This window comes from Pseudorasbora parva, chromosome 12, assembly GCF_024679245.1.
Source record: "Pseudorasbora parva isolate DD20220531a chromosome 12, ASM2467924v1, whole genome shotgun sequence".
In the NCBI taxonomy this organism is placed as follows: domain Eukaryota; kingdom Metazoa; phylum Chordata; class Actinopteri; order Cypriniformes; family Gobionidae; genus Pseudorasbora; species Pseudorasbora parva.
The window spans coordinates 46,282,474-46,309,129 of NC_090183.1; the positions used below are offsets into that span (position 1 = coordinate 46,282,474).

The 26,656-nt window shown below is 39.8% G+C and overlaps 1 protein-coding gene and 1 long non-coding RNA gene across 2 annotated transcripts in view; one reads left to right on the forward strand and one right to left on the reverse strand.

Moving 5' to 3' along the window:
- The window catches only part of c1qtnf6b (C1q and TNF related 6b), an 8,592-nt gene extending 74 nt beyond the window's left edge, over positions 1-8,518 (forward strand). Inside the window, exons 2-3 of the mRNA XM_067460520.1 lie at positions 999-1,181; positions 7,737-8,518. Coding sequence (XP_067316621.1) covers positions 1,007-1,181; positions 7,737-8,281 — 720 coding nt within the window. The 5' untranslated portion in view covers positions 999-1,006 and the 3' untranslated portion in view covers positions 8,282-8,518. The remainder of the gene's footprint in view (positions 1-998; positions 1,182-7,736) is intronic.
- Positions 8,519-20,534: 12,016 nt separating this feature from the next.
- LOC137094648 (uncharacterized) lies at positions 20,535-25,099 on the reverse strand. Its single transcript, XR_010908696.1, has 2 exons — positions 23,473-25,099; positions 20,535-23,390 (listed from the first exon to the last, which is right to left on the reverse strand). It is a non-coding gene; the product is annotated as an uncharacterized lncRNA (long non-coding RNA).
- Positions 25,100-26,656: the final 1,557 nt, after the last annotated feature.

Genomic DNA, 26,656 nt, shown 5'->3' on the forward strand with positions numbered 1-26,656 from the left:
ACCGGAGATTTCTCCCGTTTGTGACCGAGGCAGTAATTCTGGGACGCTTTTCATGCCATTCATTTCAGAAAGAGACATTAAGGATTGTTTGATGAGATTCATAATTTCTGTGTGTACGTGGCTCGCTCTCTCTCATCTGGTTTTCATAAGTCGAACACACAGCTGCTGAGTCTGAATGAATCATTCACGTCTGCTGTAGAGTAAGAATTAATGTGCTTTAAAAAGCGATGTTAGGGCTGATTAAAATTATAAAAGAGGCGCAGATTCAGAGAGAGAGAGAGAGAGAGAGAGAGAGAGAGAGAGAGAGAGAGAGAGAGAGAGAGAGAGAGAGAGAGAGAGAGAGAGAGAGAGAGAGAGAGATGCTTTAAACTCGCACTGAAGAGTGGATGAAGAAAGAAAGCATGACATCCATAAATGTCATTTTTTATAAGCTTGTTCTTTACTGACCTCCGGCTGCATGAGGAACATCTCTCACATGTGGTTTTTATATGTCAGGGTGTTTTATTATTCAAAAGGGACCATTAATAATTATTTGACTGGCGGCTTATTTATTATGGATGTGATTGAAGATCATTCTGTGCACAGATTGAGTGGTACCGTTTAGCAATGTGTACAAATTATATAACCCAGCAAGCAATTTTGCGTTCAGATGTCTAATAGCCGTCCAAACAAGGCAATAGCCAAGTCTAAAACATTGGGAGAGACCCCTTTTTAATAAAGCATAATAAATATAACAGTGAAGAAGGTCTAATTCCAGTTCAGGAATAATAATAATTTTTGCAGGGCTTGAGGTTACTTTTGACCTAATGAGCATCTAGAAGCACACAATAAACTTAGGGGCAGAACTAATATTCATGCATATATATATATATATATATTTTTTTTTTTTTTTTTTTTTTTTTTTTACTGAAGTAATAGAGTTATGTAGTGTGTCCAGCTCTGTGTGTAAACAGGGACGGCTGAGCAGTGTCTGTAATGACCGTACTCTTCCCATCCAGGTGTGGTGATGTTGGCCATGCTTCTGCTTCTGCTTCTGCCCCATGTGGCGTCCATTCCCTCGCCCTCCAGGCCGACGCCCAGGTACTGCCGCAGGTGCTGCGATCACTTAGACCCGCCCCTCAACCCCGCAGCCAATCAGATGCCGGAGATCCGCACCATCATTAACATGACCATTCTTAAAGGTAAGAGCCAAACTCACCTGTAATCTGGACAAACTACATTCGCCATGCTGTCATTATCAGTTACGTCGCTTCACTGGCATTCACAAATCCTCTCCCGTGTCCATCATATGCACATCTCTCCCGAAGTAGTAGAACTTTTTGCCAACTCTTCAATTCAAGCATGCTTCCTTTGTCACTATAAAGTAGGGAAGCGATTTTGGATGCAGCCATTTAAACTCACACTGCAAAAAATGCTTTTCTTACTTTCTTCAAAATCTTACATTAAGAAACATTTACTAGACAAGCAAAAGTAATTGTCTTGTTTTGGGGGGAAAATAACTCAAAATGAAGAGAGTTTTTGCTTTAAGATTATTTTTCTCACCCCATTGGCAGATTATTGATCTTATTTTAAGCAAAAACTCTCTTCATTTTGAGTTATTTCTTCCCAAAACAAGACAATTACTCTTACTTGACAAGTAAATACTTCTTGTTTTAAGAATTTTTAGATGTTTGGACTAGAAACAAGACTAAAATACTGAGGAAGAAGAGCATTTTTTTGCAGTGTGGAAAGATATTTGTCCTTCCTGAGTCCCTCTAATTATACACAATTATATGTTGAGTTAGTTTATTCTTAGCATTAGTTGTTCCCTGCTCTGACCCGGTTTTGTTCAGGAACAATCGAGGAGCCCAAAAGAGACTTGTTTACTTGATGCTTGGGTAATGTTCCCTCTTCCCAGATGAAAAAGACGTACTATAAAATGCATTATAGTGTATTTGTAAAAACATATATTATGCATTTAATAGTATGTATTTTTTACCTTGCAGTGGACACAGATCCATACCTGTCAAATATCCCGTTTTGGCCAGGAAAGTCGTATTTTAACGTGCGTTATAAAAAAATAATAATACCGGAGGAAAAAACAAAAACAAAACCATTTCCAATTTGAGCTCTGTAACTAGCCTCACGGTAACTGCCATTAGCCTACAGTACAGTCGCAAGGTTAGTGTGTGAGGTCAGATGATGAGTGGCAACGCAGAAAAAAAGAAAAAAAACAGAGACGGACGTAACGACAGAGACGGACGTCGGACGTAACGACAGAGACGGACGTAACGAGAGACGGACGACGGACGTAACGACAGAGACGGACGTCAGACGTAACGACAGAGACGGACGACGGACGTAACGACAGAGACGGACGACGGACGTAACGACAGAGACGGACGTCAGACGTAACGACAGAGACGGACGTAACGAGAGACGGACGACGGGCGTAACGACAGAGACGGACGTAACGACAGAGACGGACGTAACGACAGAGACGGACGTAACGAAAGAAGGACGACGGGCGTAACGACAGAGACGGACGATGGACGTAGCGACAGAGACGGACGATGGACGTAGAGACAGAGACGGACGATGGACGTAGCGACAGAGACGGACGATGGACGTAGCCACAGAGACGGACGATGGGCGTAGCGACAGAGACGGACGATGGGCGTAGCGACAGCGGCGGACGACGGGCGTAACGACAGAGACGGACGACGGGCGTAACGACAGAGACGGACGACGGGCGTAACGACAGAGACGGACGACGGGCGTAACGACAGAGACGGACGACGGGCGTAACGACAGAGACGGACGACGGGCGTAACGACAGAGACGGACGACGGGCGTAACGACAGAGACGGACGACGGACGTAGCGACAGAGACGGACGACGGGCGTAACGACAGAGACGGACGACGGGCGTAACGACAGAGACGGACGACGGGCGTAACGACAGAGACGGACGACGGACGTAGCGACAGAGACGGACGATGGACGTAGCGACAGAGACGGACGATGGGCGTAACGACAGCGACGGACGATGGGCGTAACGACAGCGACAGACGATGGGCGTAACGACAGAGACGGATGATGGACGTAGAGACAGAGACGGACGACGGGCGTAACGACAGAGACGGATGATGGGCGTAACGACAGAGACGGACGACGGGCGTAACGACAGAGACGGACGATGGGCGTAACGACAGAGACGGACGATGGGCGTAACGACAGAGACGGACGAAGGGCGTAACGACAGACGGACGACGGGCGTAACGACAGAGACGGACGACGGGCGTAGCGACAGAGACGGACGACGGACGTAGCGACAGAGACGGACGACGGGCGTAACGACAGAGACGGACGACGGACGTAGCGACAGAGACGGACGACGGGCGTAACGACAGAGACGGACGATGGACGTAGCGACAGAGACGGACGACGGGCGTAACGACAGAGACGGATGATGGGCGTAGCGACAGAGATGGACGACGGGCGTAACGACAGAGGCGGACGATGGACGTAGCGACAGAGACGGACGATGGACGTAGCGACAGAGACGGACGATGGACGTAGCGACAGAGACGGACGATGGACGTAACGACAGAGACGGACGATGGACGTAACGATAGAGATGGATGATGGACGTAACGACAGAGACGGATGACGGACGTAGCGACAGAGACGGAAGGCCCAAAAAAAACCAAACCCTCGTGTAAATACCGTGATCAATGGGACAGCGAATGTAATTTTCTGCAGAGGACAGTCACGCGTTTGGTCAGTTTTGCAACTGAGACTTCAGCATCTCATATCCACATCATGTGCGACAGCGGAAGATCTTTTAAAGTTACAGTAACCACTTATAATGACAATGTAAAGAACAAAAGTAATTGCTCACTAAATATGCTCTGCTCTTGCCTAAATAACTTCAGTACCTTTAATCAGGATTAATCTATATATAATTCATAACGTATGCAGTGCAAACTGATAACAATGTATATTTCCTACTTGTTAAGTTGTTATACAAGTAGGAAGAGCACAGGAACAAATTAAAAGTATTATTATTATGGGTCTATGTGAGGATTTATGCCGATCTCTCCCGGATTTTGACACCCTAATCTTGACAGGTATGCACAGATCCGTAGTGGTCAATCCATTCCCATTCTCAGAGATTCCTGAAAAACCAGCACATGAGGCCTGCTGCCATTGGACGCCGTGAAGTCATGTGACCACGGTTTATTTCCTTTGAGCTGAATAAGGCGTAATTTAGATGGTGGTGAGTACATCTGTCGCCGAGCAGAAACCACAGCTCAGTGAAAAGTGTTTTCATCTGCAGCTGAACATGAAGACAAAAGCAGAAACTTATGAATGCTGTTTTCTTGCATTGCCAGGTTATTGTTAGCGGTGCTTGCCAAAGGAAAAACATCACTACACTCTAAAAAATACTGGGTTAAAACAACCCAAGTTGGGTTGGAAATGGACAAACCCAGTTGTTTGAAATTGGGTTGTTTGAACCCTAGTAAATGGACCCATTCAAACAACCTAATTTCTGGGTTTGTCTATTTTCAACCCAACTTTTAGCATTTTTTAGAGCGTATTGTTATTCGTTGTACTCATTCTTCTTCTGGACAAATGTTTGGCGCACTACTTGTCCCACACTGTTTGCCGTAGATCCATGAATGAGGTGTCAAATCGACCGGTTCGTTGACAAACCCTCTGCTGACTGATGAACTGTGACTGTGAGTCTCATATGGGACGCCTTCTTCCCTTGTAGTTAGTCAACCATATATTTTAATAAACAGATATAATTCATGCATTTGTAATTAGATTTCACAAACTTAATTCCCATCAATCAGCTCACTTAGCACAGCGTTCGTGGCTCGACTCGTCAAGAATGTTTTCCAAGATGGCTGCCGTCTGTAATCGCGTAATGTACTGTCTTTGTAAAGTATCTTCTTATTAAACTGTTTGTACTCTTATAAAGTTCTCAGTGCTCGTTTGCATGTAGGGACCCTCATTATGCTGCCGTGTTAGTGTGAGGCTATTTTGAGCCTTGTTAGTGGTATTAACTAGCGATTTAATTTCACTCATTCTATCCCCCATAGACAAGCGTTATAAGGTAATCTGTGTTTAGAGATAAAACTCTTTACATTTGATTTTCATGAAAACGCATCCCAGAGAACAATATACTCGGTAACCATCTGCTAATTACCCCTAGCGTCAATTTTTACCGCAGTTGTCTTTTAATTTCTATGTAAAGCACTTTGAATTTAGCCTGGGAAAACCCAGACAACTTCCGGCAAATTTAGATTTGCTCTGCAAGTTAGTTAGCAAAGAGCTCAGTCAAGCCCATTTCTAATCCGTCAAAATCGCGGCACCAATCAGAAACGTTGGTTTACACGATGACGACAGCGATGGACGGCGAAGCAGATCATCACTCGTTTGAATCAGCTACCGCGTGTGTTTTAAGCGATTTAAACTTTTAGTTTTCGTTAAAACCCGAGCAAAGGACAACACTGGGCTCCCAGATGGGGATTACACCAGCTACTGTGATGAGGATGATGTGTGATCATACACACACACACACAGCTCACCTTTCTGTGCTTATTTCCTCACAGATCTGGTAACGATAGTCATGTAAAAAAATGAAATGATTGTAAATAAATAAGTAGTGTAACTATGCTCAAGTCTGAAAATGTTCTAACATGGCTGAATTTGAATAAAGTTTGTGAGACAATTTTCCAAAGACTCCTCAATATTATTTTATTTTCAAAATATTGCAAATCGCGTTCTAATCGCGATACAGACGCCTTACAGCGACGGCGAATGCGATCAGAGCTCGATGTTTTCTGATCGACCGCCAATCCGAGATGTTTCAGTCGCTCTGAGATGATTTTAGGGTTTCCAAATTGGGCACAAATGTTAATGGAGTGGCGGCGAACACTATTATCAGCTATTATTATTATTTATTTTACAACAACGGTAAAAGTCGTCAGAAGCCATTGCAACATCTTCCTCAAAATCACAAACAGAGAATTGCTGTCAGTCTCAGACACACACACACACACACACACACACACACACACACACACACACACACACACACACACACACACACACACACACACACACACACACACCCTACCCCTAAACCTACACATCACAAGAAAAATTCTGCATTTTGAAAATTTTCAAAAAACAGGTTTATAAATCTATGTACCACACACACATAATGGCTAGTTTCGGCGTAGACATACACACGGATAGCTCCAAATGCGTAAATATAACACACACTTGACTTTAGAAAGTGGTGTGTATGTTTACCTAAACTCATGATGTCACGTTGCGACTATAGAAAGATTCAACAGTTCTGATTCGAGGGAACGCCACTAGTATGTATTGAACCGTGGACTAACTGTATTGTTGCATCCCTACACTCTTGGAAGAAAAGGTTCTATCAGTGCTACGTATTTGGAACCCAAAAAGGTTCTATATAGAGGGGTCTTTCTTATCATTATAGATTTTTTTTTAGCATAAAAGGTTATTTGGAGTTGACTACACTTCATTAGGCTCATTAAAGTTCTTTACTCAACTCTAAAGAACCTTTTATTCTAAAAAAAAAAAAAAGGTTCTATAATGACAAGAAATACCCCTTTTGGCACTTAAAAAGGGTTATATATAGAACCTTTTAGGGGTTCCAAATACGTAGCACTTTTAAGGTTCTATATGTAGCCTATGGACCCACGTTATATCAGGTGGCCTTAACTACTATGTACTAACATTGTAATTAATCATTTGATACAATGCACTTATTGTGTACATACATGTTTTTACACTGTACTTAGTTTTAAAAAACCTGCATGAAATTACGTCTGTAATTAAATTCTGTAGTTATGTTTTTAATTATACAGTTGGCAGTTCCTTTACACCTAACCCTAGCCTTAAAGTTTCCGTTCTCTGCGTGTTTTCGAAGCTTTGGTTGTGTTCACAGTGTGCATTATAACATGAGTTCATGTTTTGCGTGTAAAAAAACACAGTATTTCTCACACAATTGACTGATCTGTACAGCGCTGTTTCCTCTGTCCTAAAAACGGCCTGATGATTTCCTTGTTCTATGAAGTCCCTCCTTCAGAAACACGTAACGAGTTGATTGGGCCAGCGCTTCCCGTGTTGTGATTGGACAGCAGCTTAGCGCACTTTGCCCGGAAAGGTCCCGCCTCTTACCATAACGGAGAGATGCAAGCGCGCTCCTCCACGTGGGAGAGCAACGAGACCACGCCCCCTATTTTGCATATTCCTGTGGGCGGAGCGTTAGTCAGCAAACGGTTCTAGTGACGTCATCACAGCAGGAAGTGCAGCGGTGTAGTCCAAACCGGCCGCTCGCTGTAGGCTTCGAAAGGGAACTTCTGTTCAATAAAATATCTCGCTTGGCATTGAACTTTGAGCTTTATAATTGTACAGGTATTATTTATGCTCTAACAGCAACATTACTCACTAACTAACGTTTGAAAGATGGAATCGCGAAGAACAGGACCTTTAAACTCTCACACACCACCACACCTGTCCCTAACTCTACCCGTATCCAGCTCAATATCAGCAAAAGTGCTTTGCAATACAGTTTGAACACAGTAAGTACATTGTACTTATTTTTTGATGTAAGTACATAGCACTTAAGGCCGTCTAATATAAAGTGGGGCCAAACCTTTTCTTCTAAGAGTGTAGTAAATATGCTCCTTGATTGGTTGTTGACAGGTGATAAAGGAGAGCGTGGTGAAAGAGGGACGCCAGGTAAAGCCGGAGCTGACGGCCCTTCAGGACCCAGAGGTGTGATGGGGCCCAAAGGCACTAAAGGAGATTTGGGGGCCCCTGGGGACCCCTGCAAAATCCAGCATTCGTCCTTCTCCGTGGGCCGCCGGAAAGCTCTGCACAGCGCCGATTACTACCAGGCCATGATCTTCGACACTGTGTTCGTGAACCTGGGCGAACACTTCAACATGTTCAAAGGGAAGTTCTACTGCTTCGTCCCTGGAGTCTACTTCTTCAACGTCAACATTCACACCTGGAACTTCAAGGAGACGTACCTGCACCTGATGCTGAATGAGCGGCAGCAGGTGATCCTGTACGCTCAGCCCAGCGAGCGCTCCATCATGCAGAGCCAGAGCGTCCTGCTTCAGCTGGAGCTCAATGATGAGGTGTGGGTTCGGCTCTACAAGCGCGAGCGGGACAACGCCATTTACAGCGACGACGTGGACGTCTACATCACCTTTAACGGACACCTGGTGGCTCCCAAAGTCTGAAGATCGGGAGCAGGGGTCTCAAACTCACAGCCCACACAGACTGAGCTCATGAAATGGCGTGTGTATGATACAGCAGTTCGTTTGCAATTTTGGCGTGCTATCAAGACGCATAATTGCTTTATAGTGTGTTTATCAACGCCATTTTAACACACGTTTGTTTTTGTGACATATGGGGACTCTCCATAGGCGTAATGGTTTTTATACTGTACAAACCGTATTTTCTATCCCCTTACACTGCCCCTACCCATCACACACACACACACACACACACACACACACACACACACACACACACACACACACACACACACACACACACACACTGCCCCTTAACCAACTCATCTCACACATACACACACACACACACACACACAGCCCCTAAACCTACTCATCTCACACACAGACACAGTCACGAAATCACGAAACAAAATGCACATAACTGCTCTTGGTATACAACCACTGATGATATTTGGTTTAGATGCAAGAATTAAACATGAGGTCTATATTAATAAATTAACTATTGATTTCTGGACACACACACACATGTTGGTCTATGTGGTTTACAGGGACTCTCCATAGGCGTAATGGTTTTTATACTGTACAAACCGCATTTTCTATCCCCTTACACTGCCCCTAAACCTACCCATCACACACACACACACACACACACACACACACACACACACACACACACACACACACACACACACACACACTCTCTCTTTCTTTCTTTCTCTCTCACACACACACACACACACACACACACACACACACACACACACACACACACACACACACACACACACACACACACACACACACACACACACACACACACACACACACACACACTTTTTAAAACAAAGTTACGCCACTGAGAGGAACGCCATTTTAGACCCTTTTGCTTTTTCATTTGAACACTGCTGTTGTCTCTCACCTCATTTTGGAGAAATGATGATAAGCGTAACGACACTAACTTTATGTTTATTTTTTTATATAGCGCTTTTACAATGACAGTTGTTTCAAAGCATCTACAGTGTTACTTCACTTCGCCCTGAACGGCATAAAGACTTGAATAGTTTGATTTGAGCTGCTGAGCAGCCCGTCGCTTTAACAATGAGCAGGACTTTTAACTCTCAATCCCTCACTCAAAAAAATTATGTTAAATTTACTTTAAAAATTGTGTTAAATGGTTGCACAACTGCATTAAGCAATTTTTACAAATAAAATTCTAAATGGCAAAACACAAAAAGCAAACAAACCATTCGAATTTGTCACTGTTACATCATATTTATATGTGCCGTTTACTTAATGATGTTATGTTAAATTTATAAAAGTTTATAATGAAAGGTGAACACATTTATCAATTTAATTTGCCTTGAATAACAACAAACATGTTTTTAGAAATAAAAATGCAAAAATAATAAGAGCAGGAATTCAATCCAATGAATTTGTACATTCACAGCCTAACACACACACACACACACACACACACACACACACACACACACACACACACACACACACACACACACACACACACACACACACACACACACACACTCTTCTGCATAATGGTAACCACAAAATTACAGAACCTCCTCAATGTCCAACATAAATGAACATTAAACACTGAATAAACTAATAACATCTTTCCCTTTACTGAAAAACACATAAAATAACACCAAATAGATGGATTATACATAAAATAATCCATCAATTTCCTCTCCTAGCGCACGCAGTCCGTTGCAAAGCATGCTGGGAACTACAGATCCACTGCCCAGTTAGTTATCAGCACAAATATTTCATTTAGTTTTAACACAATTTAATTAAGTAAACTTCAGTTGTAAATATATTAGGCTGACTGAACACAAACATATCTAATTTTGACACAATTTAATTAAGTAATGTAAACATAATTTAAATTTGTCTTATCCATGAAGGGCCTGAATAATTTTGAGTGCAGCTGCTCTCAGATCAGCGGTTTCAGTCTCTGTGCTCACCTCCATATTCTGGACACTGACATGATTCAAATATTAAAGAGCACCTATTCTGCTTTTCTCCATTTGTCTTCAGTGTGTGATGTTCCAGTTCTTCTCTAGCATTGTTTCTGAACTCCTCCACATCACAATATTCCTCATTATCATAATTAATGCGCAGAATAAAGGGGCGGGTCTGGTTGAGTTAGCCGTGTGTTGAAACCATAGACCAGGGGTTTTCAAACTTGCCAAGGACCCCCAAATATGATTAACCTTTTATGAGGGACCCCCTTCCTAAAATCCATCTACATATGTTTATGGATAAAATAAATAAATAAACATTTAAACTGTTAGATAAATCGTAAGTGTGACGTTATAAATACAAATTGTTTCCAAACTTAAATTGGCTATACTTAAAGGTGCACTATGTAGTATTTTTGCAGTAAAATATCCAAAAACCACTATGCCAGTGTTATATATTTTGTTCAGTTGAGTACCTACAATATCCCAGATGTTTCCAACTATTTGTAAATTGTGAGAAAATTGCTATTTTAACTAAGGACCGGGACGTGTCAGCATTGCATTTGAGCGAGTCGCCTGTCAATCGCGTCATATCTGCGCTACCCTCGGTTTCGGCTTTTATTTGGCAGGAGCGCTTTACTCTTAGCAGTGTGAACAACTGAACGCACGGAGTAACGTCATTACATCGTTTTAAACACACTTAAATGTATCTAATATGATAAACAGAGCTACATTACCTCAAAATCATAACCGGAAGAGCGGATCTGTGCAGGCGCCCGGCAAATGAGTCCCGTCCCGTCATAATAAAAGTCCCGGTATTCCCAAGGCGGGTATTTGTTTAACAATCGCTCCAGCAGCTGTGCTCAGCTCCTCAACACTCGCTCCTGCTCTGCTTTAGACTACAGTAACGTTAATAACCGCATGCATGAACGTGATTTCTGCCCGAGTCCTATTTTTCACCGGCTGTGATGAGAAGACCACATCTCCCAAGATGCTGCGCTCACACTTTGCGTCATCAAACTACGCATTTGTTTTGCATAGGCGCCCTCCAGTGGACAAAAGCTGCATAGTGCACCTTTAAAGGGTTAGTTCAGCCAAAAATGAAATGTCTGTCATTAACTCCTCTCCCTAATGTCGCTCCACACCCGTAAGACCTCCGTTCATCTTCACACACAGTTTAAGATATTTTATATTTAGTCCGAGAGCGTATGCAAGTGTATGCACACTATACTGTCCATGTCCAGAAAGGGAATAAAAACATCATCACAGTAGTCCATATGAGACATCAGTGGGTTAATTAGAGTCTCTTGAAGCATCCAAAATACATTTGGGTCCAAAAATAACAAAAACTACGACTTTATTCAGCATTGGCTTCTCTTCCGCGTTCCTCCAAAATGATTCAAACAGTTAAAGCTACACTGTGTGATATTTTCCCCCATCTAGTGGTGAAACGGTATATGACCATCCAGTGTATAATAGTTTCTGTTCCTCTTAATTTCGATTTCGTTTCAACTCCTACGGTGGCCGATTTAGTCATGGCTTCCAGTTCGACCTCTTCGGTGAGTGTTGCAAGTGATGAGGTTACTTTTGAAAACTATTATAATTTGCAGTTATTTAATTTGCCAAATGATCTATGATCAAATTAATATATGTAAAATGAATAATAGTTTTACGTTTTCGTTATTTTTTGCCATTTCATTGCTAACATCAGCTATCAGGTTCCAGACGAATGCCAGCTATTCTTAGTAAAGGAACTTTTTTTATCAGTGCTATTGTTATTCTTTATATTATATGACATCACTAGCGTAAGGCAAACAAATTATAATGCAATTAAAATATTAATCTCATGTTATCCGTCATAGAACACGGATTTATGTTATAAGGTAAACAATACTTTTTCATCATTGCCGCGAGGAAAACTATCCTAGACGTCGTTCTAGTGTTATGCACAGCACACCATGATATAATTAGCCAAGCAACAATAAAACTTCCAATATACACAAATAGGCTGAATTAATATTACCTGTCGAGAAGAAAGCAGGCAACGTCGGCGTTCTTTTTAAAATCGTTGCTCCTCATGAGCTCTTTCCATCTTGGAAAGGCCACTCCAATATTTACTTTTGTCTTGTTGATTTGCCCGTTGCGTTGCCGTCTTAATTCTCTTTTCCGCTTCCTTGGCGACTCTAATACATATCCCGCAATGTTACTAGGTCCCCGACCGGGGTCGAATTCGGTAATCAATTCCGGGACGTGGTTGCTTTTACACAGAAGGCGACCCGGCAATGCTCCGGGAATATTGCGGGTCCGACGTGCAGTGTGAAAGGGGCTTAAGAGTGATCCTCCATCATCATATAGCAGCCTCAAGCAATCCCCCTCTTCACATTCGACACGGTGCCATCGAGTGTAAAAACGCGAAAAGCGAAGCTTGAATTTACGGGTATGTCCCTCTTTGGCTACTGTACTTTCAAGATGGAGGAGCAACATGGCGACCGCCATCCGAACCCCTAACACTTATGCATTTTCAATGGTATATTATAATATTACGAGAATGCATTATTACTTGAAAGAAGTAAATATACATTAATGAGCACATATATTTTTGAAAGAACTAAGTGATTTTAGCTAAGAATAAACTAAAAAAGTTACACAGTGTAGCTTTAATGAATCAGTGAATCGATCAATGATTCGAGTCGCCAATGTCACGTGATTTCAGCAGTTCGTATCGCGTCAAACCGCTGAAATCATGTGACATTGGTGACCCAAAGCATTGATCGATTTACTGATTCATGAATTAAGTCGTAGTTTTTGTTATTTTTGGACCCAAATGTATTTTGGATGCTTCAAGAGACTCTAATTAACCCACTGATGTCTCATATGGACTACTGTGATGATGTTTTTATTCCCTTTCTGGACATGGACAGTATAGTGTGCATACACTTGCATACGCTCTCTGACTAAATATAAAATATCTTTAACTGTGTGTGAAGATGAACGGAGGTCTTACGGGTGTGGAGCGACATTAGGGAGAGGAGTTAATGACAGACATTTCATTTCTGGCTGAACTAACCCTTTAATGTTGGATGTAAAAACCTGAAGAAGAACATATTCAATATAAAAAAAAAATGTGTATAAGCAACTTTCACAATAAATATATGCAAGCTGCTTAGTACTGCATTAATAATGCTACCTTAAGACCCAAGTGAGCAAAATAAAGGGGACTATAGTGAGAAAATACTAGAATGATTAAAAGCAAACATACACTTCTGGAAAGTATATGTATACAACAAGAAAAGAGAGAAACATTTAGGAATGAAACAGTTAATGTAGAATTTAACAATTTTTGCTTTGTCTTTGTATTCTCTGAAATCTCTGGGGACTCCTGTGGGTCCCCGGACCCCAGTTTGAAAACCCCTGCCATAGACGATAAAGAAAAATGTCTGTAGTGTCCGTGACGTCACCCGTAGGATTCTGAAGAGCCGTTCTGAAGCGTAAAGTAGAGACGAGCTGGCCGTCGCCATCTTGGCAGCGCATCATCGCCCAAATAACAGAAAATAGGCAAAGAGGCGGGACGTGGGCGGAGCTTAGGTGACGCGATGACTAACAGACAGCGGATAATTGGCTATCCACCTGTCACTCAAAGTGGCCACGCCCTTAATTATGCAGAACTTTAAGGCTTTATATAATGTAAACGAATGAGTTATAAAATAATTCACCCCCTCACAGTCGTCATGAAGGGCAAAATTAGGCGTATAATGTGTGTGTTCTTCCGGGAGAAGTGCCAAATAAGGAAATCCTCCTTTATCATACTCTAAAAAAAACTTTCTGAAACTTGTGTGAATCCTGAAGGAGAGTATTTGGCACAGAAATACTCCGTCATACGTCCAACTAAATTTTTTTTCCCATGTTTATCATGAGAATCAACTCTTTAAAGGGTTAGTTCACCCAAATATAATAATAATACAATACTGTAGAATCCTTTTACAATGCGACGAAAATAGTTGTGCACAAAAAAAAATCCACCGAGTTATTGACGTAAACTCGACGCATGCGTGAGAATATGATCCGCCGTTCATGACCCAGAAGAGGAGGAGCGAGACCGACACGGAAGACAATAACTTGGCGGATAAAGTTGTTATTTTGATTTTTTTTGCGCACAAAAACTATTATCGTCGCTTGGTAAAGTGATTGTCCAGCCGCTGTAGTGAGATGGGCTGTGTGTCGATGTGTTTAGGGCCTTTATGGGTCTTGTGAGTGGGAATGGACTGAATGCCAATGGAGGCCGATCTGAAGCCTTTCTCAGCTTTACACTCAAATATCTTCATTTGTGTTCTGAAGATGAACGAAGGTCTGACGGGTGTCCAACCACATGAGGGAGAGGAGTTAATGACATCATTTACATTTTTGGGTGAACTAACCCTTGAAGGGCAAAATTAGCCGTATAATGTGTGTGTTCTTCCGGGAGAAGTGCCAAATAAGGAAATCCTCCCTTTATCATACTCTAAAAAACTTTCTGAAACTTGTGTGAATCCTGTATGATGGAGTATTTGGCACAGAAATACTCCGTCATACGTCCAACTCAAAAAAATATATTATTATTTTTGGCCATGTTTATCATGAGAATCAGTGTCAGTAAGGCAGAATGCAGGAAATAGCATTAGACATCCCCTTTCAAACAGGTAAAACTGCGCCAAACAACACACCAAAACATTTGACAAATAGTCACATATCAGTAACCGGCTAAAGGCCTAGCATTACATTTCACGTTCCTTGCAGATAATTCCTTAAAATGACATAAAATAGTGTGATCAAACGTACAAAAACAAATGCATTACCTCATCCGTGAACTCCATACGTCTCTGGATGGGGAAAACGGCATCTCCCATTGAGCCTTCTTTCACAGTATCAATCATCTTGGGAGGCGAAAACTTCCATATTGTGGCTTTAATGTGGAAAAGTTTTTAATCTGAAGTTTCCTACTTCCCACTACAGGAGTCGGGATTACGAGCTTGTTGTAGGAAAGAATGGAGGACGCCAGGTTCTTTTGTGCGTCTTGGGAAAATATTATTTTAACACTATCACCATTTCAGTCATTTCAGAAAATCGTAGAATCACCGGCAAACATCGCAGCACAACACGAAAGCATATCGTTTATAATCACATTCACAGTAAAGGCATAATGTAGACAAGATAAGGCTGCTTAAAGACTAAAACGGCAATAGTTTTCAGACATACATGATCTTATTGTATAGCTGCTTTACCACACTATCTAGATCATCAGCTTGCTCACTATTCTGGAATGATGGTCAACTACATGCGATTTTCTATGTGTTTAAAATACATAATATATGTTTCAAATGATTATTAATTTATGTAAATATGTACTACTTTAACGGCAAGACAAGACAATGAAATTGTTGCATGGAAAAAACGAATAAAACACCTACCACAGCTGAAAATCGTCCCCCATCCGCCATTTTAAACGGTTATGGCACGCCCATCTCGGGAACTTGTGTATCAAAAATATGCTGCCTTCACGTGCTATCGGAAGTTTCCTACTTCCCACCTTAGAAGATTACGAGCTTGTTGTGTTCAGGTGCTTTGTTGTCGGAAAGAATCGAACACGCCAGGTTCATACTTTTGTGCGTCTTTGGAAAATGTTATTTTAACACTATAACCATTACAGTCATTTCCCGGTCCCAGAAAATTATAGAATCACTGTCATAGCAGCACAACACGAAAACATAGGCTATTGTTTATAGGCTAATCATATTCACAATAAAGGCATACTGTAGGACAATAAAGACAATAAAGAATGGCAATGCTTGCTCGGAATGATGGTCAACTACATGCGATTTTCGATGTGTTTAAAATACACAATATGCTTCAAATGATTATTAATTTATGTAAATATGTACTAGGCTACTTTAACAAGACAAGACAATTAAATTGTTGCGGGAGAAAAATTATTAAAACTTCTGCCACAGCTGAAATTCGTGCCCCATCCGCCATTTTGAAAGCACGCCCATCTCGGGAACTTGCGGATAAATAAATTATTTCTGAACTTCCCAGTGACATCATCAGAGCGCCTTCAGGTGCAATTTATACCTCGGAAACTCGTATTTACGATAGCACATGATTCAATGCGGTATAAATGCTCGCTCTCAGGGTGGATTCTGATTGGCTGTCAGTGTTTAATTGCTCATCACCTGGAAAAAAAACCCGTTCTAAATGTGATTCCAACGATATCGTCTCTCTGTGTCGTTATCGATATAGTGCTGTGGACTGCTATTCTTTTATATTTTTAATGATTTTTTATAATTATATAGTTATCGTCCTTGGTGTGGACACTAGCTTTATATGTGTGTGAATGACTGTCAGTGCAAAGTTCTATTAAAAACACACACACACAGCTCAAACGTCCAGCTGTTTCTCAGAGAGGGGCAATAATAACATCACCAGAAACCACGATTGATTTTACTAATATTACCAACAATCAAGACAACAGTCGTCAGTGCAATCATCTCATAAGCTAACTTAGGCCTACTCAATAAAGTGATGATTGTGATGAACAGAAAAACGAGAAACTGACCTCCATCGTCCATCGATAACAGATTTACTTGTTTGCTGTTGTTTCATGCACTCTTTGCTCTCCTGTACTCTTGGGTTGCCAGGTTTTGAACAATAAAACCATAGAATAAAACCATCAACACTGGTTGTGTGTCACTATTCTGAGCACACACTGCCCTCTAGCGTGCGCTGATTACAGCGGAGACCTCTGACCTGATTTTATATGGAGGACCAACCCTGCATACATTAAAAAATAAATAAATTAATGAATGAATAAGTAAATAAATAAATTTATAATAATAATACACAAATGTAAATTAATAAATAGATAAATAAAAGTGATATTAGGAAAATAAATAACAGAATAAAATGACTTGATAAAATAAATATGATTAATTTTTAATCAAATCAAATTGTTTAATTTATTATTTTCTGCTTTTATAAAAAAAATACTTTTATTTATTTGTTAATTAATTTTCAATATTAATTTTAATATTTATTTATGTGTTCATTTATTTTATCACATTGATTTATTCCCACATGTATTTATTTTTACATTTATTGATCGATTGATTGATTTATTTTTATTTTTCCGTGTGCATTATGGAAATGAGGAGGGCGGTCCTTGTGCAGCTTCAGCGCATCATTGGTCGAGAGCTCATGCACAGATTCGTCAGACCAGCTTCTTTCACAGACACCAAACAACTTGTCAATGTTTCCAGCAGTTTGGCTCAGTTTGATACAGCATTTAATCTTAACTAAATCTGTGATTTACCTACTATCTACTCAAATCCTTTCATTTCAGTTTTAAAGGCACACTATGTAAGATTTTTGGATTAAAATATCCAAACCACTAGATCAGTGTTATGTTTAGCACTTTGAGATTTTGTTTAATATAAAGTGCATTATAAATAAAATTTATTATTATTATTATTATTATATATTGCGTTGACTTGTGTACATTATCCCAAATGTTTCCAGGAATGTTTAAATCCAGAGAAATCAGTGATTTTAATCAGGACACGCCATGTGTGTGTGTGTGTGTGTGTGTGTGTGTGTGCCGCCTATCAGTGACATCATCATCCCCGCTGGTGTTATTGTGTAGTAACCATGGCAACACTATCGCCGCTTTAATAGGACAATTCGCCATGATGTCACAACAGTAATAAACGTTCTTCCGGGTGGCAAAAGCCGAAGCGTTCCTATAGCAACGCTAGTAAATTGCTTGGGATTCAGACATAGTTAACATGATTATTGAGGGACTGATTAATTAATTCAGGAGATAGCAATACATGAAATGCCAAAGCTTGCTCCAGTAGATGTAGCGCTAGTCTACTACCATCATTTTTAAATGAGCCTCAGCCTACATTGAGTAGTTATTTTAGTGACTGTTGCTGTTTGAATTACAATATGTTAGACTATCGTAGATGGTCTATTTCCCTGTTATCTAACTCTTAACCTGTTCTCTGCTTTTCAACAAATCATTTGCAGTTTTGCACACAATTTTTTCTTTATTTTTTGTATCTGAAGCTATAGCAGCAACATTGAAAGCTCCGGTGTCTGTGTTTAACACGAAAGCTTGTGTGATCGCGGCCGGCTGGACAGCAAACAGTCGTTATTTATATATATATATATATATATTTTTTTTTTTAATGAAACATAGCATTTAAGTGTCATTAAAGGCACAATATGTAATGTTTCAGCATTAAAAATATAAAAGATCACTATATCTGTGTTATATATTTTTTAAAGTTGTGTGTTTACATTATCCCGACAGTTCCAATTAACTTCTAAATCCAGAGAAATTAATATTTTAATTCGAAGACACGGACCGTGTCTTTATTTCCGTTATGTCGCCAGTCTTTCACGTCATATCCACGTTTGCGTCTTGCTTCCTGCGAACTCGGCGGAACCGCCAAACTCAAAGAGGAACACTGACAGACAGTATAAGGGGAACCCCCGTATAAAAAAGTCTTTTTTGATTTTGGGACAGTAGAAGAAGCAAGAGACGTGTAAACCTTGGAGAAGCCTTTGAAAGATGGCGAAATCTTCGTGACAAGCTCGGACTGCAGAGAGATGCTGATCTCGCTTGCGTTTTAATAAACAGGTCATTTAAGTAACCATTCAGCTAACATAATAATCATATAATCATAACATGCTGTATGTTTGCATATTGCATAGCGATCTTGACCACATTGAGATGCGTTTAGCTGAATACGTATACATTTTGTATTGTATCGGCTTTTCAAACAGGCGGATTCTGTGTTTTTGGAGACTGAAACAGCTATTTTTTTTTAAAACTGATTCAAAAGTATATTTCTATCCGTATATTTGGTGACACGATGATGTCATGTGTAAAACGCAGATGGACGAGCTATTATTGGTTTTATATGTAGCTGGAGAAAGTAACGTTAGCTTCATAAGGTAATATGCCACTATCTTGGTCAATTAATATAAGGTGACCGTCACTTTTATCATATGTTAATACTAGCTACATATAATATTGATTTAATAATGATCTACTTATTCATATATCTCTGAGTTCCAAAATAAATGTTTATTTGAATGATTGATGAACGTGGGGAGCGACACAGCGCGTGTTCCAATGAACAACGTATTGCTGGTGCTGGTTCTCTCATTTACTTTGTTTTATGTTGGTAATGATAAACTAAATTGAAATTTATTTCCTTATTGAACAGTTGATATACAGAATGTTCGACAATCGCGGATGCCATGTCAATATATCTATAATTTGAGTAACTCAAATTATGATGCGCGGTTAATATGTCAACATAGCCTACCAACTTATAGGTGTGTTGGCATAGCGACCGCCCGCACAACATTCTGTCTCGCACATTATCTAACGTTACTGATAAGTTTGTTAAGTAACGGTAGCTCGCTGCTATTTCATTAGATTGACATTACATAAAGTGAAAAGCCGTAACTAAACTTAACAATAATAGAGATGTAATATAACAATTACCTTGTCAGTGAACATGTTTTCTGCTGGAGATGCCAGATTCGCTGGTTGACAGTGACAATGACAACAACTCCCATGAGCCCACGCACTTTCCCGACGTCATCAAAGTACGTCAGTTGTTATTATTTTGAATGAGTGACCCCTAGTGGCCAAAAGTTGCATACTGCACGTTTAAGTTGTCACTGGATATACCAATTATGTATTTTCTTTCTTTCTTTCTTTCTTTCTTTCTTTCTAAATACAAAAGTTAAAATCTGAAGTTTAAAAGATGTATGAGTAATTTGTAATGACTAATACTTTTTTAATGTAGTAACGTTTTTAAAACTTTCCACTAACAATGTAAGAATAACATTTTAAAGCTAAAGTTTTTAGAACATTAATCAATAGCAACTAACGTTGGCACAACGTTCTAATAATGTTACTGCAAGAACTTTTTTTGATAACTTTGAGAGAAAGTTCCCTGTTAGCTAGGTAGGAGCCTTATAATATCACTTTAACACACTCAGATGTGTGTGATATGATAAATAGCGCTGCGTTACCACACACACACACACACACACACGAGCGGAAGAAGCGGAAGCGCTCGCAGCAGAATAAAAGCTCCGCCCACAGAGTTAAGACACGCCTCTGTTCTGAATGAGACGAAAAATTACATACTGTGCCTTTAATGTGTCAGTGGAGGGTAAATAGAAATATGTCCACAAACTGGTTTTCAAATTAATTTATTATAGTTTTTGTCATAGAATTTGTTATTTTTACTCAAGGTTAACATATAGCCATTCATATACACAAAACAAAAAGGATTGTATAAACTCGTTTAATGTACACACTCCTTCTTACCAGTGCAGAAGAGAACTATTCACTTCTTTTCAAACACTTTCACTCTTTTCTCACTGATGCGTTGTTCATCTGACCATTCTGTTTATGAACCAACATGAGAAAATCTCCCACACACGCACAGAGAACGTGATTGGAGGAGAATGACAAACCAGTGGATGCGATTGGCAGAGAGAAAGAGTAGAGTGGATGTGATTGGAGGAGAGTGATCACATGACGGATAAAAACTGGTTTGATTAGCAGAAAATAACAGTGCATTATAGTGACAAACATGAAAGATTGATCTTTATGTTATATGAGGATCTTATACAAGATTACACATCAAGATGAGAAATTTTAACGTCACCAGAAAATATGACGAAATAAAAAATCCTTTAACATATTAAAGTGGAACACACTGAATAAGTTACGATGATTTGAAATCATAAAATGCAGTGCAGATATGAACAGTTTGACAGAATTCAGCTCGTCCAGACAATAATATTTCCTGAAGGATCTCGTGTGTTTGTTACGGAGCCAAGCACATGACGTGCAGTAAAAAACTAGTAGGATAAATAGTTCGCACATTTTACTAATTCGTTCCCTTAATTTACTAAATAGTGTGCACGTTTTACTAATTCGTTCCCTTAATTTACTAAATAGTGTGCACGTTTTACTAATTTGTTCCCTTAATTTACTAAATAGTGTGCACGTTTTACTAATTCGTTCCCTTAATTTACTAAATAGTGTGCACGTTTTACTAATTCGTTCCCTTAATTTACTAAATAGTGTGCACGTTTTACTAATTCGTTCCCTTAATTTACTAAATAGTGTGCACGTTTTACTAATTCGTTGCCTCGATTTACTAAATAGTGTGCACGTTTTACTAATTCGTTCCCTTAATTTACTAAATAGTTCGCACATTTTACTAATTTGTTCCCTTAATTTACTAAATAGTGTGCACGTTTTACTAATTCGTTCCCTTAATTTACTAAATAGTGTGCACGTTTTACTAATTCGTTCCCTTAATTTACTAAATAGTGTGCACGTTTTACTAATTTGTTCCCTTAATTTACTAAATAGTGTGCACGTTTTACTAATTCGTTCCCTTAATTTACTAAATAGTGTGCACGTTTTACTAATTCGTTCCCTTAATTTACTAAATAGTGCGCACGTTTTACTAATTTGTTCCCTTAATTTACTAAATAGTGTGCACGTTTTACTAATTCGTTCCCTTAATTTACTAAATAGTGTGCACGTTTTACTAATTCGTTCCCTTAATTTACTAAATAGTGTGCACGTTTTACTAATTCGTTCCCTTAATTTACTAAATAGTGTGCACGTTTTACTAATTCGTTCCCTTAATTTACTAAATAGTGTGCACGTTTTACTAATTCGTTGCCTCGATTTACTAAATAGCGCGCACAATTTATAAATCGAAGGAACGAGTACATTGTGCGCACTATTTACCTTTTTTTTCTTGCATGTCATGTAAGAGGCTCCGTAGTTTGTGGAGTGTGTTTCTCACACACATCTTCATATCATCTTTAAAGACGAGATGAGTTTATGACAGCGGAGTTGAAGGGCTCAGTCATATGCTCACATATTAACATTATTAATATTCATCTCTTTTGATCCGTGTAGAAACACAGATGAGCACCGTCCCGTTATAAAAACCTGTCCTGTGTTTTATATAAACCTTTGAGCTGCGAGTAAAGCTGCCTGATGTACTTGAGATAATGACTGAGACGAACTCTACGACAGTATGCGAACGAATAATGTCGGATATCAATTTACTGCGCATGCGCGACTTGCGCGTTTTTCTTATCATTAGTGCAATCGGTTTATTCAGTTTTCTCTTTCTCTTAACAGAGCATCTTATAGAGGTCAGAACACACTACACAACTTTTGTAGATTTTTGTCCCAATTTGTCTGCTGCCATCACGTGATTTCTTGTCAGAAAGAACAGGAATCATACTCTTGCCTATTTATAGGGAAAATCTTATAAAGCCTAAATTATATTTAGCCTCCCGTTCATTGACAACCATAAATATTAATCAGAATTCTGGAATGTTAGTCGAAAACAGGCTATTTTCGCTGTGTAAATCATACAATGCGCTTTAAATGATATGTATTTCGATAGGAACCGGAGCTTCTAACGGCAGCTGCAGTGATGCAAGACTTTACCAATCAGCGATTGGCTCTTTTACTTTAAAAGGCGGGACTATTCCGCCATATTGCGCGTTGCAGTTTCTCCCATTCATAAGTGATAGGAGTGAACTATCTTTCCACATCTGTATTCTTTGATAGCACTCAGAGCAGCAATCCTTCTCTTCTCCGCCATGTTTAAAGTTTATGGCCTGCCCAACTCGGGAAATATCAAAATTATCCCCAAAATTCCCAGTGGTAAATACGACTTGTCCAATTTTCAAGTAGGAAACTCATATTTACCATAATTCCGATAGCATGTGAAGGCAGCTGTAGTGTGGAGCAGTCGACACAAGTTTAGACTTAGGACCAGAATTTACAAAAAAAGGGCAAATTGGCAAATCAAATCGTTGATGGGAGTGGAAAGTTGTGTGAGTCCATTGAGAATCAGGGGATGAATACAGCAAAGCTTAGTAAATCACGTTGCATTATTATTTTAAATACTCTCTGTCCATACATTTATTTATGAACTGATTTTTTTGAATAAATAATGTTTTCTCTCTGGGCATAATGGGTGTAGCTTGACATCGAGCCCTCCCTCTCTGGACGCAATGGGTGGAGCCTGACATCGAGCCCCACCTCTCTGGACGCAATGGGTGGAGCCTGACATCGAGCCCCACCTCTCTGGACGCAATGGGTGGAGCCTGACATCGAGCCCCACCTCTCTGGATGCAATGGGTGGAGCTTGACATCGAGTTCTGCCTTTCTGGACACAATGGGTGGAGCTTGATGTCGAGTTCCTCCCTCTTGACATAATGGGTGGAGCTTGGTGTTGAGCTCCTCCCTCTTGGCATAATGGAGGGAGCTTGACAGTGAGCACCCCCCTAGATGTAATGGGTGGAGCTTAATGTCGAGCTCCTCTTTCTTGACATAATGGGTGGGGCTTGATGTCGAGCTCCTCCCTCTTTACATAATGGGTGGGGCTTGACAGTGAGCGCCCCCCTAGACGTAATGGGTGGAGCTTGATGTCGAGCTCCTCCCTCTTGATATAATGGGTGGGGCTTGACAGTGAGCGCCCCCCTAGACGTAATGGGTGGAGCTTAATGTCGAGCTCCTCCCCCTTGACATAATGAGTGGAGCTTCACGGTGACCCCCCCCCCCGATGTATTGGATGGAGCTTGACAATGAGCCCCTCCCCCTAGACGTAATGGGTGGAGCTTGAAAATTAGCCCCTCCCCCTAGACGAAATGGGTGGAGCTTGACCTACCCCCATTACATCCAGCATACGAAGTCGGCAAGTGTATGATGATGCATATTGTTTTAAAAGTTGTGTCGTGCATTCCAGCCTTTAGTTAAAGTCGGCATGAAACTAAATAAAAATACATTTTTAAATGTATGCAAAACATAGTGCATATGTTTCATTTTAACATTTGAATAATGCCATAACTGGAACATCAGACTTCTGCGGATCTGCATACACTTTTGAGTGCCACGGCCAGCATCCTATCAACCAATGCATAAGACCAAGACCCCTCACAACATTTTACATTTCCAGTACATCGTTACACTCGGACGTACATCAGAACACAGAAGAAAAGATCTGTCGCTACTTCGGTTTCATTGCAACTTTAAAGTTTAACTGTCAATATGTTTACAGGTAGCTAGATATAACAAACCCAGTCAATGGCACACATTTGAAGGGAACTCGTTCGCCCCCTTGAGGTTCAATAGCATGTGCGTTTGCATACTAACATAAAGCGTTTCTAGCCAAGAAGATTAATGACGGACTTTGATGTTTAAGAGGAATAATATGGTGGACGGATGGAGGGATGACATGGAGGAGAGAGAACTTGCATTATCTCTCTCCTCTGACAGAACGATCTTCCCTTTTGTACACAGAAACAGGATAGTAATAAATTAGATAAATAAATGTAAACAGCAACAACATTTACAACAGCAAACAACACAAAACAAAAAAAAGACAGTAAGTCCAAAACTGAATGTTCGTTAGCTGAGAGAGAGAGAGAGAGAGAGAGAGAGAGAGAGAGAGAGAGAGAGAGAGAGAGAGAGAGAGAGAGAGAGAGAGAGAGAGAGAGAGAGAGAGAGAGAGAGAGAGAGAGAGAGAGAGAGAGAGAGAGACGTCATCTAAAGCGATTCGTGAGCTCAAGTTTAACAAGTCAACGCAAAACAAATCAACGAACGTTGGTATTTCAGATAAAACTTTCCTCAGCTGGAAAATTTATCGGTAACACTTTACAATGCGGCTGCACTAATATGAATTAATTCATGCTTAATTAATGCACAGATAATCACGAGTTAATGTATTACTAATGGTCATTTATTAATGATTACAGCAACTAGTGGCGATTCATCATGATTAATAGATTAAGTAATCATTAAATTGTTACTAGTTAAATATGTCATATTAACTAATAATGTTAATTAATGTGTTAATTACTTTGAGTTGTCTGCTTTAATTAATCATTAGCTAATGATTTATAAAGGGATCATGTTATGACTATTTATTGGGGCACATGACTATTAACGAACTTATTAAGTAATATGTAATTGTTGTTATGAGTTTATAGTCATGTGACCCAACAAGTAAAGTCATAATGATAGAATTAATGCAACATGTCCTCCAACCAATACGCGTTTGTCACTTCCTTGAAATACGACCCATATGAGCGCTTACTAAAGTTGCGCCCCAATCGACAATATTTTAATTAATTAAGTACGACGCACAGCAGCGTTTTCTAAAGTTTTCCTCCTATTCCTCCATTTAAAAGCATTTTCCCTTTAATCTGCTTAATATTTCAGGTTTTGCATAGCTCAGTTGGTAAAGCATTGCACTACACACCAACGACATGCGATCGTGAGTTCGATCCCAGGGAACATGTGCTCATAAAGTGTGTGTGACTATAAATCACTGGGTAGGTTTAGGGATGGTGTGTGTGTACTTGTAAATTAAAAACAATATTTTTGCTAAATGGAAATAGGACAAATGGTGGTAAAAAGTCCACACATTGCATTCAAATGATCACGCATTTTGATTGTCAGACGTAACACGACACTGTCATTATTTTTACGCCAGCTAGAGGGCGCATGACTTTAAAACGTAAATATAGGTCGTAATAAAGTGCTTGAAAAACGACCTATAGAGTCATATTTTTTTGGAGGACAGGTTGAATTAATTATGACATATTTAACTAATAACAATTTAATGATTACTTAATCTATTAATCATGATGAATCGCCACTAGTTGCTGTAATCATTAATAAATGACCATTAGTAATACATTAACTCGTGATTATCTGTGCATTAGTTGAGCATGAATTACTTCATATTAGTGCAGCCGTATTACCAATTTATCCTCAATTTTCAAGTTTTTTTTAAGACAAGTGGGAACCCTGTACTTGATATGCGGATGAAAACCAGTGTTTCATGATAAGAGTTTGATATGATTGCATCACTAGAGGTCACTGGAATAAAGGTCAATATGCCAAATTCACACAGATTTGGAGATGTTTGGAGGCTGGTCTCCATCCCGCATGCGATTGAGCACCTGTCGCCTGATATCTGTCATGACTTCAGGATATCTAACGCTCTTTCTATCTTTAGGTTGTTTACAATGTGCAGCAGACATTATAGTTCAACAGCCGGATGACCTTTCACACACACACACACACACACACACCAGCGAGAAGAAGTCATTTGTTAGTTCTGGTGATATTTATTGCACTGCACTGCAAAAAATGCTCTTCTTACTTAGTATTTTTGTCTTGTTTCTAGTCGAAATAACAAAAAATACTTACATTAAGAAACATTTACTAGACAAGTCAAAATTAGTCTTGCTCTGGGAA